This window comes from Aedes albopictus, chromosome 3 (genome assembly GCF_035046485.1).
Source record: "Aedes albopictus strain Foshan chromosome 3, AalbF5, whole genome shotgun sequence".
Classification (NCBI taxonomy): domain Eukaryota; kingdom Metazoa; phylum Arthropoda; class Insecta; order Diptera; family Culicidae; genus Aedes; species Aedes albopictus.
In genome coordinates this window covers 238,529,353-238,546,324 of record NC_085138.1, presented here as the reverse complement: position 1 = coordinate 238,546,324, position 16,972 = coordinate 238,529,353, and the positions used below count along the sequence as shown (strand labels likewise).

Sequence of the window (16,972 nt, the reverse complement as noted above, 5' to 3'; positions counted from 1 at the left end):
ACGCATCGCGACTGGGCGTGATTGAGTGGAGTGGCTGGCTTGGAGACAAAAACACACACCACAAGAAAAGTTGGAAAAAGTGAAGCAAAGCGAAGACTGGACAATCGAACAAGAGTGAAGTGATTAACTGCTAATGAACATTGGACAAAAGTGCTAGTGCAAGTGATTAATTAAGAATCATGCCGCCGAAGCGTACACCTGTGAAGAATATGGAAGGTGGTGGTAGCAATTCCGCCGCCGCCAGCAACGACGACGCAGTGGAAGAGTTCGACGCGCTGGTGCACATGCGTGGCTCAGCAAAGGCGAAGCTGACACGCGTCAAGCACATGATGGATCAAATCGTAGAGGAGGAGATCACGCTGCCGCAGGTCAAGGTGCACCAGAAGAAAGTGGAAGCTGCCTACAAGGAGTTTTCGGACTACCATGAACGCATCATGGCGGTCTGCCCACCGAGTAAGAGACAGGATCAAGACTGTAAGTACGTTGAATTTGAAACATTGTACGACGACATTTCCCTCGCTCTCGAAACATGGATCGAGCTGCTGAGTCAAACGAATCGTAACCAACAGCCGATTGTGGTTCAACCGTCGCTTCCTCGTGCCATTCCGCATTTCGATGGCAAATACGAGCAGTGGGAAAAATTTAAGGTCATGTTTAGGGACGTGGTCGACAGATCGAATGATCCGCCACGAATTAAGCTCTACCATTTGGAAAAGGCTCTAATTGGGGACGCAGCTGGCATAATTGATGCTAAAACCATCGCTGATGGCAATTATGACCATGCATGGGAAATTTTAGCAGAAAGGTTTGAAGACAAGCGACGAATGGTTGATCATCACATCTCTGGGCTACTCAACATGAGAAAAATGTCACATGAAAGCCACTCTGAGTTGAGAGAGTTGGTCGAGTCATGTGTTGGTCATGTCGAAAATTTGAAACATTTGGGTCTAGATTTTACTGGGGTATCAGATACAATCGTAACGCACATCCTATCCAATGCGTTGGACGATGAGACAAAGAAATTGTGGGAATCCTCGGTAGCCCATGGGGAATTGCCTGAATACGAGGACACTGTCAAATTTCTGAAAGGTCGCATTTCCGTACTTGAACGTTGTCAAAAGTCCACTAGTGATAGTAAGGTCAAACAATCCGCGCGTGGTGCAACCAAAGGACACGTGTCCGGCAAGCAGTCGTCGAACGTGAAGGTGAACGTGGTGTCATCAAGCAGCTGTGAGTTCTGTGCAGAAGACCATCTGGCGTTCAAGTGCTCTACGTTCAACGGATTGTCGGCGGAGGATCGATTGAGGATGGTGCGTGATAAACAGGTGTGCTTCAATTGCTTGCGACGTGGTCACCGAAGCGGAGAATGTAAATCGAACAAGACGTGTTCGAAGTGCAAGCGGAAGCATCACACGCTGCTCCATGTTGATGGTGGTTCAGTGCAAAATTCAAGTTCCAGAAATTCCAGTGGGACAGATCAGCAGCAGGTTCCAAAGCAAGCGGCGCAGCCAGACAACGCAAATGTTCCGGGTAGCAGTACACCTAACACCGTGGCTTCGAATGTGGTCGAGAAGCCAATTTCGCAAGTGCTGTTGCTAACTGCAATGGTCAACGTTTTGGACAAGCATGGGAACCCGCAATCATGTCGTGCTCTTTTGGACAGTGGGTCGCAGGTCAACTTCATCTCGGAGGCGATGTTGGAAAAGCTGCAAGTGGATCGAAAAGAAATCGACATTCCCATCACCGGAATCAACAGCGTCAGATCCAGCGTTCGACAACGGGCGAGGGTGGAGGTTCGTTCGAAGCAGAATGGTTTCAAGATAGAGTTGGATTGCTTGGTCTCGCCGAAGGTAACAGGAAACCTGCCGACCTTTGAGGTTGACGCAGCTATATGGAACATTCCCGCTGGAATCCAGTTGGCAGACCCTACGTTCTTCCGTCCAGGACAAGTGGATTTGCTGATTGGAATGGAATGGTACGACGATACACTCAAGGCCGGTCGTCTGAAGCTATCAGAAGATCTGCCTACGCTCCGAGATTCGCAATTTGGCTGGTTGGTTGGTGGAAAATATGCTAGTGCTTTTTGTGGAACAATTGTGAACTCTAATGTGGCAACACCATCAAGTGACTCTTTAAACGAACTGATGCAAAAGTTTTGGGAAGTTGAAAGTGTTTCCAGTGAGAAGTGCGTGATGACTGAAGCTGAACAGTGTGAGCAGCATTTCCAGTATACGGTTCGTCGAAATGAAGATGGTCGATACGTAGTACAGTTTCCACTTCGGGAATCAATCAGCAAGCTTGGAGATTCAAGACCAATGGCGCTGAGGAGATTCTACGCACTGGAGGCAAAATTGCAGAAGAACCCGGACATTAAGAAGCAGTACGACGAATTCGTGGATGAATACGAGCAGCTTGGACATTGCAAGGAAGTGCATGAAACAGAAGATCCTGTTGGTTTGCAGAGATGGTATCTACCGCACCACGAGGTACTCAAGCCGTCGAATACGACTACCAAGTGTTGCGTCGTGTTTGACGCATCGGCAAAGGTTGGTGGAATGGCATTGAACGACGTGATGATGGTTGGCCCTACAATTCAACCTGATTTGCTGACGATCATTTTGAAATTTCGTATGTATCGGTATGTGCTAAGCGCTGACATCGCTAAGATGTATCGGCAAGTGTTGAAGGACAAGTGTCATACTCCGCTACAACGCATTTTCTACAGAAAGAAGCCCAAAGAGCCACTGCGAGTCTTGGAGCTTCAAACTGTGACGTATGGTACAGCTGCAGCACCATTTCTGGCCATTCGTGCGCTGTATCAACTGGCAATCTACGAGGAAGCAGAATATCCTTTGGCAGCGGAGCTGGTGAAGAAGATGTTCTACGTGGACAACGTACTTTTTGGTGGAAACAATTTGGTAGAAGTGAGAGACCTCCAACGAGAGTTGATTTCGCTACTGCAACGCGGAGGTTTTCATCTACACAAGTGGGCCGCAAACGATGAACGACTCCTGGACTCTATTCCTGAGGAGGATCGAGATAAACTGGTGAAGATTGAAGACTCTAGTGCCAATGAGGTAATTAAGACCCTTGGGCTTATGTGGGATCCGGTCGGAGATGATTTTCTGTTCCGGGTACAATCTGACTGCAACAATCCAGCACCGACAAAACGGCAAGTTCTGTCAGTTATAGCAAGGCTTTTCGATCCCCTCGGCCTGCTGTCACCAGTAATCGTTCTCGCAAAGGTTTTGATGCAGAAGCTGTGGAAGAACAAGATGGATTGGGACGATCGGCTGGATGAAGAGCTACTCGACGACTGGAGATATTTTTTGAACGCGCTGCCATTTGCAGAGGACTTCCGAGTTCCACGGCGGGTAATTTCGGAGGAAGCGGCAAGGATTGAAATCCATGGATTTGCAGACACGTCAAATACAGCCTACGGAGCATGCGTGTACCTTCGGTCGGTGCATTCCGATGGTACTGCGAGTTCGAGCTTAGTTACAAGCAAGTCAAAAGTCTGTTCCATAACGCCTATGTCCATCCCGCGCAAGGAGCTGATGGCACCTCTACTCCTGCATCGATTGGTTAAGAAAGTGATTGACGCGATGGAATTAGAACACGTCTCGGTTACTCTCTGGTCCGACAGCCAGGTGGTCATTGCGTGGCTAAACAAGCCGTTGGACTGTCTGCAAGTATTCGTGAGGAATCGTGTAGCCGAGATTACAAGCGAAAGTGACCATGTTTGGAAGTACGTTCGCTCTTCAGACAACCCAGCAGATATTGTATCGCGAGGCATGCCAGCGAAAGCGCTCGCGACGAGCAGCCTATGGTGGAATGGACCGTTTTTCCTGTGCAGTGCAGCATATGACGAAGTGGTTCCTGCAGCTCTGGAAGATGGAGAGATTCCTGAACTGAAGCCGGCAGTATCTGTCAACGTAGCAGCTGTATACGAGGAGCTTCCGATATTGACAAAGTTTGAGTCATTTCGGAAGACACAAAGGATTATCGCCTACGTTTTAAGGTTCATCAACAACTGCCGTCAGATTGGTGAACGAAGCACTGCAACGACGCCCACGACTTCTGAACTGAAGAAGGCAAACAAGCGGATCATCCAAGCGATCCAGAGGAGCGAACTTCAGGATGAAATCGATCGCCTGCAAGCGGGGGAGCCATGCAAGAGAATCGGCAATCTGAACCCTTTCTTGGACGACGGATTACTACGAGTTGGAGGTAGAATTCGTCACAGCAAACTAGCATACGAGGTAAAGCATCAATGGATCGTTCCGGACAAGCACCCCGTAACGAGAAGACTCATCGCAACGGTACATAGAGAAAACCTGCATGCTGGTCCGAGTAGCGTGATCACAGCCCTAAGAGAGCGCTACTGGATACTGAACGCCAGATCGACGGTACGAAAGGTGACGAGAAGTTGCATCATCTGCTTCAAATCAAGCCCGAAGCTTGCTGAGCAGTTCATGGGAGACTTGCCCTCGTATCGCATCATCGCTGCACCTACGTTTTTGAAAGTTGGAGTAGACTTTGCTGGACCTATCTACATAAAGCAAACCGCCAGGAAAGCAGCTCCAGTGAAAGGCTACATATGCGTATTTGTCTGTATGGTTTCAAAGGCAATGCACTTGGAAGTGGTGGAGAACCTATCCACTGAAGCGTTTTTGGCAGCACTACAAAGATTCGTATCCAGAAGAGGAGTACCCGAGGAAGTGTATAGCGACAACGGAACGAATTTCATCGGCGCGCGATCAGAGCTTCGTGAGTTGTACGAGCTCTTCAAGTCCGACCTAACCAACGGTAAGCTATCACAGTTCTGTCAAGTCAAGGAGATTAAGTGGACCACGATTCCCCCAAATGCGCCTCACTTTGGAGGGCTATGGGAGGCGGGCGTTAAAAGCGTGAAGTCTGTTCTGAAGAAAGTCTATCAGTCCGCCTCTCTGACAATAATGGAATTTGCGACCTTGCTGTGTCAAATCGAGGCTATTCTAAACTCTAGACCTCTTTTTGCACATTCCTCTGACCCTAATGACCCAACCGTTTTGACTCCTGGCCATTTAATGATCAATAGACCTTTAACTGCTATCCCTGAGCCTAGTCTTCATGACATCCCCATCAACCGCCTGTCAAAATGGCAGCACATTCAGCTTCTTCGACAGCATTTTTGGCAACGCTGGTCGAAAGAATATTTGGTAGAGCTTCAATGTCGTTCGAAGTGGACGAAGAAGCACGTCAATGTAGTCCCTAACATGATCGTCCTGTTGAAGGAAGATAACGTACCACCTCAACAGTGGAAAATGGGTAGAATCGTCAAAACCTATCCAGGTCCCGATGATCTCACTCGTGTCGTCGACGTTCGTGTGGGCAACAGCGTTTTCAAGCGGCCAATTCATAAGTTGGCACCCCTGCCCATCCTCGAAGAAGAACCAGTACGTTCAACACATCAGGACGAAGATTCCAAGGAGCCACCAGTGTCACTCTTTTCCCGGGTGGCAGCATGTTCAGTCCGCAACGCAGCGAACTGAAGAAGGAGCACGCGTTTCCCACGAGGAAGAAAGCGTAAGCAAATCGAGGTAGCAGAACGCAATCTTCGCATGAAGGAAACCCCCCAAAAAGGAGCCAATCGCCACGCTGAGAAGGAGGAAAAAACCATCACCGTCGTCGACGCCGGCCGTCGAGGGCGAGAGAAAATAGAAGCGCTACTTGGTGGCGCGAAAATCAGTTTCAATACGCAACTCGGAGTGATTGGATCGCAGCAACCGAAGCTACAGATAAGTCAAGCCGGCAAGCCAAGCCCGGCAGAAGAAAGGTGTGGGCCGATGACGGCCAGAGTAAAAGTTATGTAAATAGTGTAAATAGTCAAACATTAAAATGAATTAGAACAAAATCAGTGTGTGTGTCGTTTGTCTCTGAGCCGGAAATTCCCTTGGTCCGCCAGTCGCCTGCGTGTCCGGTTGAGTCCTTTTTAGGGCTAGAGTTATTTGGAGATAGTTTTCCCACCCTATGGAGTTCGCCGCTGGTCCGTCGGTCGCTGCATGGCAGTTTCCATACACCGAATCCACTTGGGGAATCGGTGAGACCGGCGGGCGCGCTGCAATCAAGGCAGCCTGGAGAAGAAAAGCAGTTTTACAGTCCACTGCAACACGCCGCAACAGTTCACATCGCCGTTATTTTGAACCCATCCGTGGATCTACTTACCGTTACCGGCGGGTGTTCGATATGGGTCTGCTATGACGGCGATGTCCGTCCCCCACTCAGCGACTGCCTGATACAGAAGTTCCTGGGCTGCGTCACAATCGTTTAGGTTTAGCTCTGTTTAGCTGCGTTATCTGTACTGTGATTTGTCAGCGTCGAGCTTTTAAGGGGGGCTTCCCGCCGGGTGCTCACAGTTCGTGGATTTCCCGGAACAAATCAAGCATGCAGGAGAGTTTGTGCAGCCTTGCCCTTATGGCCGTCATATCCACATTGCCTACACAGTTTGCTCCTGGCAGGACCTTAACAGTTGCACGGCTTCTGTTGAAGCTATTTGAAGCAGATCTCCGATGGCTCGAGTAAGGGCTTTCTTAGCCTACATTTGAATATTATGAGGCAAGGACAATTATACACTATGCCCAGGGAGTCGAGAAAATGTTCACGACTGTCTCCTGATTGGCTATCCATAGCCTTAACCACTAGACTAACTGGGGACCCGTAGACGCTATCCTGTCGGTTACATAAACCACCGGGAAAGCACTCGAGCGTAGAAGAAAATATGGTGTTCGCTACTGTGCAGTAGTGACTCTGGATGTAAGGAATACGTTTATTAGCATCAGTTGACCGGTTATTGTCGATGCGCTCCTGCGTCTGGGGATACCCGGGTACCTGTACAAGACTATCGGAAGTTGCTTCCAAAATCGAGTACTAGTTTACGACACGGAGGTGGGTTGGAAGTGCTTTCACACAACCTCAGGAGTCCCGCAAGGTTCCATCCTGGGTCCGGTGTTATATAATGTCTTGTACGACGGGGTGTTGAGGTTAGATTTGCCGGTGAGAGTGAAGATCGTCGGCTTTGCTGACGATATTATGCTCGAAGTCTACGGTGAATTGACTCGAAGAAGTGGAGTTGACTACCACCCACTCGATTAAGGATTTGAGGCGTGGATGAGGTCCAGGAAACTTGAGTTGGCTCACCATAAAACTTGGGTGATGGTTGTGAACAACCGGAAGTCGGAGCAGCAATCGGTGATCAGTGTAGGCGATTGCACTATCACGTTGATTACGCCTGTAAAAGAGTCTCCAAAGATATAGTGGCACTGTCCAATAGCTCTGCGGTGTGCGCCAGTAAGCGCAAGCTTCTGGCTAGTGTCGCTACGTCCATACTAAGGTATGCCCGGCATGGGGCACTGCGCTACCGAAAGTTACCGTGGTAAGCTGGAAAGTACTTATGGGCTGATGTGCCTGAGGGTTGCGAGTGCGTACCGTACACTGCAAAATATTTTTGCTGGTAATCAGCAAACTTTGCTGATTTTTGGCGTGCTGATTGCATTCAGCAATACAAATTACTGAGTATCAGCAATTATTTTTCAATCTGCTGAACCATCCAGCAATTTTGACAGTTGATCAGCAAAGTTGTGCTGAAATTCAGCAAAAATGTTGCTGAAATTCAGCAATTTCTTTTGCTGATTTTTGGCGTGCTGGAAGCATTTCAAAAATTTTGGTGTGTACCGTGTCACATGACGCGCTCTGCGTCATCACTGATATGGTGCCTATCGGCATCCTTATCAGGCAGGACAAAGAGTGCTTTGAAATGCGCGGCACAAAGAGACATACGTAGGACTGCCAGGATGGCCTCCTTGGTCAAATGGGAGCGCGCATGGAGCAGTTCCACCAAAGGAAAGTGGACCCATAGGTGGATTCCGAGGGCATATAGATGGGTCCATATAGCCGAGGCGGTAAACGCACGGGTATTCAGCATGACCATGCTGAGGGTGACGGGTTCGATTCCCGGTCGGTCCAGGATCTTTTCGTAAAGGAAATTTCCTTGACTTCCTTGGGCATAGAGTATCTTCGTGCCTGCCACACGATATACGCATGCAAAATGGTCATTGGCAGAGGAAGCTCTCAGTTAATAACTGTGGAAGTGCTCATAGAACACTAAGCTGAGAAGCAAGCTTTGTCCCAGTGAGGACGTTACGCCAAGAAGAGGATAGATGGGTTAGTAGGTGCCATGGGGAAGTCAAATTCCACCTGACTCAGGTCCTTTCAGGCTATGGACAGTATCTACACCGTTTTGGGCATGCGGGTTCTCCCGAATGTCCGGTTTGAGCTGGTTTAAAGGAAACAGCGGAACATGTTTTGTTCGTGTACACGCGTTTTCGCACAATACGTGACCGCATGCTTGCCACATGCGGGGGGACACAACTCCGGGCAAACTTGTTCAGCGGATGTGTAAGGATGAGTTTGACTGGAATGCCGTTTCAACAGCTATCACCCACATCGTCTTGGAGCTACAGAGGAGATAGCGCGTGGAATCGGAGAATGGCTAGTTCAGATGCGGTACAAGAGGTGGTAGAAGGGTTCTGGAGTCGGATTTGCAGGTCATACCGATGCCCTTCGGTCGTAATCGACGCTTAGGTACAGTGTTTAGGTGGCCGCGAAGAGAACGTCCTGATAGTGTTGCTGTCGTGGCGTCGGTATACTAAGTTGCTGAGCCCACAGTTGGAAAGGGGTCCCTGGTTAGGGCCGGGGCAGGTGAAGATCCTACTATCAGCAACCTTCTGATGCTGCTGATGCGGCCTGAAGGCTAGGGATACCCCTTTCTTCAGCATGTGAGATCTGGTTGCACGTAGCTATCAGTTCTGCCTGCAAAACAGTTGGGCGCGGGCGTGGGGTTGGCCCTGCCCGCCTTCCGAGGACAAAGGAAGTGGTGAGGATCACTCGGGAAACTGGCTGAGCGCCAGCATGCTATCGTGATGGAATCTCCAAAGTGAGTCATCAGTGTTCGTTGCTGCTAGGCTACGCAGCTAACCTTGAAGGTGTGTTGTGCACTATCCCCTCTCTGAAGCAATGCCTTTTTGGTGGTTCCGGTCCGGAGAGACGAAGGGTTTGGCGACCATAGGAATATGTTGAGAGGGTCGAAGAGAGAGTAGTCCTGGCTTTCACTTTTGTTGTAAAAGACGGCCTTAACCCCACACTACCCGGATCTTCCTGTACGGGTGTTTGTTGAGCAAATATTCCACCTATGGGCTAGAAGAAAAAAAAACGGTGCAAGAACTTGTCCTGCAGATCCTTCTTGGTCGCTGTGTGAAAATTCCTAGTTCAAATTTGAGTTCGTTATACGCGTCTTAAACTGGTTGGACGATTCGTTGACCTTTTTTTTTTGAGTGAACCCTCCGCTCTCCCCCACACCAAAAAGCTCGCATTGGAGCCCCTGGTAGTGGACACTCAATTCTCAGCCATGGCAACACATTACAAAATAAAACAAATTATACTAAAGTAGTTATAGAAATAAATCCAAAGATGAAAAAAATATTTGAGAGAACAAAACAACAATAAAAACTTATGGACATCTTCAACTGCCGAGAATATACGGACCTGATGTGTATGATCTACAACTACATGCAACAGGCCGTCGAGGATGCTACTTGCGAACTAACGGTTAAATCGGATGAAAATCATCACGTCGGGGAGAAGTACAGACAAAATAACATGTAGCAGAAAGGTTTTGCACGAATCGGGTCATGAAAGAACCTCTGAAGTCCGTACAAACCTAGAGAAATGTATAATTTTCCAGCTAGTTTTTGCTATCAATAGAGTTCAAGTTATTTATTCACTTGGATTATTTATATTACATCAACTCTAGATTATACGAAATTTATCTGCTGCGGCTGTTTACGCTGCCATGCATCTGGCCCGTTGAGGAAAATCACACCAGCTGTTCTGGACACTCCAGTGTTGTCCCAAGGGGCATTGTTTCTCGACTGCATCGGGTCCAACACAGACGTAGTATTTGGTACAATCTCTGGAGTGGGCAAGCAGTACCGGATGGTTGGGGTCGAACCGTTGCGGGCACCTCGAATCCGAGTAAGTTACCGGACCGTACGGCATGAATTCCTGCTCTCGTGGTACTATTGGATCTGGAATAGGATTTTGCGGGAATGGGATCGGTTCTTCGGGAAGCGGTACAACCGGAAGCTGTGGCATAGGCACAACGGATTCAGCGGGAAGTTCTGGTTCCATTGGAATTGAAATGATCGGTGATTCAGGGGCTGGTTGAGGTAGTGGTAGGTCCGGCATGTTCCATACTGGGTGGGCATTTGGCAGACTTTCAAACGGTACAACTTCTGGTAGTTGTTGGGTGTTTGTAGCCTCTGGAACATCAACTGGTTTCACAGGCATCGGGATTTCATTGGATTTGCAATTGACAACTTCCTTAAATTCACACTTTTTGTTTCGTTGATCATAGGCTAAACCTTCCGGGCATGTCAGAATGATTGGTTTGTTTTGTAAGCATACTACGTACGAGAAGCAGTCATCTACTAATGGGAAGGTCAATCCTGATGGTTGATCCACACAAGCCTGAAAGAAGGAATCCATATTATTGGTTACATAATTCGATTAGATTGTCGTCGCAAAATCTACCATTTTCAGGAAGTCTTGCTCATTTTTGAATCCATTGTCGATGATGATGGGCTGTTCATCAACAGGAAGTTCTTCTTTGGGTTCTTCGTGAACATTGTTCTCTTCTCCGGTACAACCTGATGAATCGAACGAGCAGACTCCTTCTTCAGTGCTGTAGAAAAGCTTTGCTGGACATCGCATCTCCAGAGCATTTCCTTCCGCGTCACAGATGTAGAACTTCGTGCAATCCGTTCTGTGAGGCAAGGTCATTGCCTGTGCTCCCGCGCTGTACTGTATGCATCGCGAATCTTTAACTGCTGCGGCCGATGCCACAAGAATGGGAAGTAAGAAAATCAGCATTTTGGAGCAAAAACAATAACCGGTTCGACGGTTAATACTGATGAAACTCCATTAACGTTCCATAGTTTATATACTAAGAATGCACAAAGAATGCTTGTTATCAATATCAAATGGCTTCGGGTTGCTTTATCAGCTTTTAAAAATACTACGCTGTGTGGAATTATCTTAATGGAAATCACGTGCAGCTTTTCAACGTGTGCTTTGTGGGGATACCAAATGAACGAACTATATGACTGTTAATTGTTCTTGAGTTTTTTTTGCTGTATTAGTTTGCTTTCAAGGTAGAGGCTTCGGTGCACAAGTAGTAAACATCAGTTTTTAATTTAGGGAAAGTAAAACGTACAAAATCTTAAGAACAAACGTCTTGAAATCCCGCTTCAACAGTGCATTAGAACTTCAAACGCACAAATCTCAAGAAGCAAGCTTCCAACAACAGTGCATTTTATAATTCGGTTCTTGCTCACTTGTAATAAGCTTGAAATCAGAAGATCAGTTGCGCTGGTTTTGTTTACGAAGAGATTTGTACGCTCAAAATCGTGAGTAGGTGCCAAAGTCGGCCGTTGTGGCGGCCATTTTGATATTTTAACAAGTCTAAAAGGAAATGGCTGAAATTTTGCACACAAACCTCTCAATCTACATTTGTTGCATAGGCAAAATTTCAAAAAAATCGATGCACTATCAACGATTTTATAGTCGAAACATGTATTGGGATTGAACGTGATTTTAGCACCTCAAACAGCATTTAGTCAGCTCCCTTTATTGTTTCGATTGTACTATTGAAAGTTCTTTTATTTATTTATTTGTCGTCAATCAATACGTAGACCAAATTTTACAGTAAAATTTATAATAAATAACGTCTGTGACAATGAAATTCTTAATTTCTATTTTCACCTGTCTTATTGCCTTATGTATCTTGAAATAAAACATGTTTAAGTTTCGATCTATTCATTGTTATATCAATTGCTTCACAATAACTATTATAGCACGACATCATTCTATTAATAGGCCCTGTTTCGTCTGGGGCTAGGATTCTATGTTGTGTTGGATTGGAGGGGAGGGGGGGGGACTCCAGGCGGCGACGAAGAACAACTACTTTTGGAATTCAAACTATATATTTGCCATCGAGACAGACGGCGTGTCTGCTCGATGGGGAACGATGAAACTTATACCTAGGTACACATTCGCTGTTGCCTTTTATAGGCGACACACAGTACGGAGATGAATATTATAACAATTAAAACCTATTGATGTGAACACCGCAGTGCGCTGGACGTTGCTTACACGGTGCCTGTCGTGTCGTCGGGCTGACGATGCGATAGATGGATGGAAGTGAACAATGGGCAGCAAGTTGAATGATTCAACTTGCCTTTGCTGCACTGCGCTGCTTGGGATAGGATAAAGCCAAAGTAGCGCCGTTCTCGATGCGAGATACAACATCCCGGCGCCTCAAAACGAAATAAATTTTCGTTTTTAATTTTCTGATTACTTGGGTGCTCTTGATCGGATGGATAATCGGTGTCGTCTATGCTCCTCTAAGCCAATCGGTGGTGCGTCGACGACTGATACTGGATGGAATAGTTGGTCGTTGATTGATGCACCTGTTTGTAGGATTTCTTTGCTGGCGTTGTCCGTTTGGAATTGGTTGGTTGATGATGCTGGTCGTTGGGAGGCTCCTGTTGCTGGACGACAACGTGACCTGGCTGCGCCGAGTGACAGGTCGGATTTCCCAGGTGCCAGTGGATACTGCCGTTGGTCGAATCGGAGGGAAGGACTGAGCTTCGGAGGTTCCACGCGCCGGTGGAAGGAATAACCAGATGATTCGACCAGTGGGAATGGATGGATGGGCCGTCGAACTAGATGCCACTAGTTCGAATGTGGACGCGCCGGTCCGGAGGATGGATGGTTAGTTGATGAATTGGAAACGCCGTTCCGGAATTTGAAATACGGGTGCGGATGGAAAATGCACTGGTCCGTATGGATGACTCGCCGATCCGTGGAATGGACACACGCCGGTCCGGATTTGCTTGACTGAGCTCGCCGGCTCGGATGGACACGCCGGTCCGGAGATGGATTCACAGGTCCGTTGTCTTCATCGTCTTGGCTTGGGGTCCCGTCGGAAGAGGATGATGTTGTCCTCGATCGCTCCCTTGCGAGCGGTCCTGGGAATGGTCGGTTCGCGGTCGCTCTCTGGTGGCCAATCCTGGTCACGGCACCATGTTTCGTCTAGGGTTGTGTGGTGGAAGAGGGGGATCCAGGCGACGACAAACAACTCAGTTTAAAACTTTGGATTTATTAGCCCCCGAGAGGCGCACGCCTGCTCGGGAGAAAACTTCAACTACTATTCTACATTACATCAATTCGCGTGCACCTTTACGGACGAACAAATAAAATATAATTATTCAATTGGAGCGCGCACGGCAGTGCGCTGGATGATGATTCAACGGTGCCCACCGCGTCGTCGGGCTGACGATGAGTTTAAACAATGTGCAGCGTGGTTGAATAGAACAATTCACATCACACGCTGTTTGGATGTACCTAATGAGTGGACAATATTTGGCGCGCTCTCGGCGCGAGATCAAACATCCCGGCGCCTCAAAACGAAATTGTTTCGTTTTCAAATTTTCTGATCTGATGCTTGCCGTAGGTACGTTGGATGGAATGGTGACAATTTACTGCCGTCGTCGGTGCTATTGCCACAGCCGCAGGTAGGATGCCGCATGGAAAGATCATCGTGGATATGCGGAACGTTGAATGGTGATTGATCCGGTGGTTAGGTGGCTCGTTGGTTGGTTGAATTGTGGCTGGTCGTTGGGAGGCTCCTGTTGCCGGACGACAACGTGACCTGGCTGCGCCGAGTGGCAGGTCGGATTTCCCAGTTGCAGCGCATACTGCCGTTGGCCGAGTCGGAGTGAAGCCCATGCTTCGGAAGATCCACGCCGCCGGTGGATGGAATGCCGTTTGACTCGCCAGTAGGATGGTGTTGGATGGGCCGTCGGACTGATACCATCAGTCCGAGTGTGGACGCGCCGGTCCGGAGGGTGGTTGATTGGTGTGGAGCTGGCTTCACCGGTTTCTGATGTGGACGCACGGTACGGATTTGCGATGTACCGGTCCGGATTGGAAGTTTAGCCGATCCGTGGTATGGACACGCCGGTCCGGAGGAAGAATTCACTGTTCCTGTACGGGGACACGCCGGTCCGGAAGGAGGGTGGATGTTTTCGCTGTGTCTATCGTCGTCCCGGAGTGGTTCGCGATCGCTTGCCTGGCGATCTTTCCTGGAGTTTCCATTCCTTGGGATGGTTCGGCATGGTCACGGCACCATGTTTCGTCTGGGGCTAGGATTCTATGTTGTGTTGGATTGGAGGGGAGGGGGGGGGACTCCAGGCGGCGACGAAGAACAACTACTTTTGGAATTCAAACTATATATTTGCCATCGAGACAGACGGCGTGTCTGCTCGATGGGGAACGATGAAACTTATACCTAGGTACACATTCGCTGTTGCCTTTTATAGGCGACACACAGTACGGAGATGAATATTATAACAATTAAAACCTATTGATGTGAACACCGCAGTGCGCTGGACGTTGCTTACACGGTGCCTGTCGTGTCGTCGGGCTGACGATGCGATAGATGGATGGAAGTGAACAATGGGCAGCAAGTTGAATGATTCAACTTGCCTTTGCTGCACTGCGCTGCTTGGGATAGGATAAAGCCAAAGTAGCGCCGTTCTCGATGCGAGATACAACAGGCCCATTAATGCCATAGTCAGTTTTTTGGTATTTAATATAAAATAGATTTCTATTTCTTAGTTGACGAGTGGGAGCGTAAAAAATTAGATTTTCTAGCATAACTGCGCTGTCGACTTTCTGTGATATAACATCGTTGGTGAAGGCTATCATGGCAAATTCTCTTCTTTTTTTTGAGACCAACCAAATTTATTAGCAAACATCGCGATTCATAAGAGGGCAAAGGTAGTGTCGTCCAGCCAAGCTTACGAAGCGCAAAAAGCAAAAACTGTTTTTGAACAGACTCTATACGATTAATATGCGTTTCATGATATGGAGCCCAAACAATACTACAATATTCAAGAAGTGGTCTAACATATGTAATAAACAATGTCTTGACCCAAGTAACACAACTTGTTATATAACAGTTAAAATTACACGTTTCATACTCGATCTGTTGTATGTTTCTTGCATTATTTACATAATATGGCACACTTATATAATCAAAACAGCGCAAAAAATGGCGGCTTATAAAACATCTTATAAGTTATATAAGATGTATGCAAATACACGTATAGTACTAATAATGTCGTTCTAGGTACGTTCTATTCAGCCACTAAATGTTAATTGGTTGCAAATAAGATATTTGTCTTCATTGACAACTAGCAAAATACCCATTTAATGCAGCCACTATCATCGGTTGCAATAAGGTATTTTTCAAGGAATACAGCTTACAGAATGCTGTTATAGAACATACCATTAGCATTAGTTGGAATTAAGTTATTTGAAGGTAATATAGCTTTTGAGATCCCATAATAAAAAACAAAATTGAATATTGACACCACATGAATAAGTACATGTGCCGTATCAACGGACAGAACACAATTGTACTGATAACTGCAACAACATGATATTTTTTTCCAATTGATGGTTGCTATGATACATTACAGCTTATAAACTATGTCGATAGTATAATTTATTAAATGGGAACTATTCAATGGAAGCGGTGCTATTTCACATGCGCGGCTAGATTCACTGCGAAACTTCTTGTTTTACTTCATCATAATTCAAGCGCCATTGTATCAAATTAGAAAATGTATATAAAAATTATGAAAATTTGTGATATTTCTTCAAAATCATCTCGAAAAACAATATGGCAGCTTTCCATGAGGATTACAGTACCGGTTGAAAGTATTAGGAATAATTAAAATTTCAACCATAATTACAGTTCAGCCTGTAACTCAAACAACTGATCATACTTCAATTGCGAACCGAATGTGTTTATATTTCAGAAAAAAATTTCTACCAATTGATAAAAAAATGAAAAGAAAAATATATAAATTTTTGTCGCATTTTCCTTTGTGTACTTATATTTTTAGGCGGTACTGTGATCTGCATAATTTTATTTAGTGAAATACAAACCGCAATTCAAATCTAGTGTTGCCATTGTAAATAAGTTGAAATTACGTAAAAAACACTTTTCGCGAACTACTTCGCAACAGATTCATAATTTAGTTATAGAAAGTATTTTGCTACACTGATTTAACTCTTTTACAGCTAATCATTTCACGCGATTTAACTATATCTGTCAAATGTCAAAATGTAATAACAACAATCGCGCTGTTTGTCTGTTTTGGTCCGTCGGAGTTTTGTCGTCCCCACGGGATTCCTGGTGGTCGATGATTTACCCGACCACCTCGTGTTCGAAGTTAGTTTTCTGCCGCGCAAAGGATAAACGATTTTACGATCTATATTCCGGCCTCCAGCATCTGTTAGCAGCTCCGGCATTTACGATGGCGTCCGAGAAGCTTTCACGGTGTCTAGAGCGCAAGCTGTGTGGTGTGGTATTATTTGCATTATTTGGGAAGTGGGATCAGGATTGCGAACAAAACTGGCGCAAAAGACCGCAGACGGTGCATTGTTTTTCCGAAAGGTTGAATTAGTTGATCAATGGTTTATTAAAGTGCTCAGAACATGGCGATGGCCTAACATGACGTGGTAATACGAGAACTAAGATCGGTGAATACTTAATTCTTTATGGAGATATTACTGCTGGTCAGTCTACCGAAATCATTGACAACAATCCATAAAAGACTGCGAAACTGATCATCAATAAATCAACTTGAATTTGTTGTTTTTGTAGTGCTATATAATTGTAAAAGTAGCAAATTTTATGCATGCTTATGTCAATGTGATTTTTATTGATGTTTGTTTTTGGTCAACTTAACTTTAGCTAAATAATAACATAAGAAGTTGTCAGGTCCGCTTATAATACTAC

At 46.4% G+C, this 16,972-nt stretch overlaps 2 protein-coding genes across 2 annotated transcripts in view; one reads left to right on the top strand and one right to left on the bottom strand.

The window, feature by feature from the left end:
- The first annotated feature begins 179 nt into the window (after window positions 1-179).
- Window positions 180-5,534, top strand: LOC134290660 (uncharacterized). The gene has a single exon (XM_062857839.1). The coding sequence runs from the start codon at window positions 180-182 to the stop codon at window positions 5,532-5,534; it is 5,355 nt and encodes a 1,784-aa protein (XP_062713823.1).
- Window positions 5,535-9,784: 4,250 nt separating this feature from the next.
- The window catches only part of LOC109400952 (mucin-6), a 42,417-nt gene continuing 35,229 nt past the window's right edge, over window positions 9,785-16,972 (bottom strand). Inside the window, exons 4-7 of the mRNA XM_062857838.1 lie at window positions 13,715-14,041; window positions 12,567-12,831; window positions 10,630-11,014; window positions 9,785-10,566 (exon numbers count right to left, since the gene is read on the bottom strand). Coding sequence (XP_062713822.1) covers window positions 9,880-10,566; window positions 10,630-11,014; window positions 12,567-12,831; window positions 13,715-14,041 — 1,664 coding nt within the window. The 3' untranslated portion in view covers window positions 9,785-9,879. The remainder of the gene's footprint in view (window positions 10,567-10,629; window positions 11,015-12,566; window positions 12,832-13,714; window positions 14,042-16,972) is intronic.

Coding starts and splice junctions, on each gene's coding strand:
- LOC134290660 (XM_062857839.1), top strand. CDS start 180: ATGCCGCCGAAGCGTACACCTGTGAAGAATATGGAAGGTGGTGGTAGC.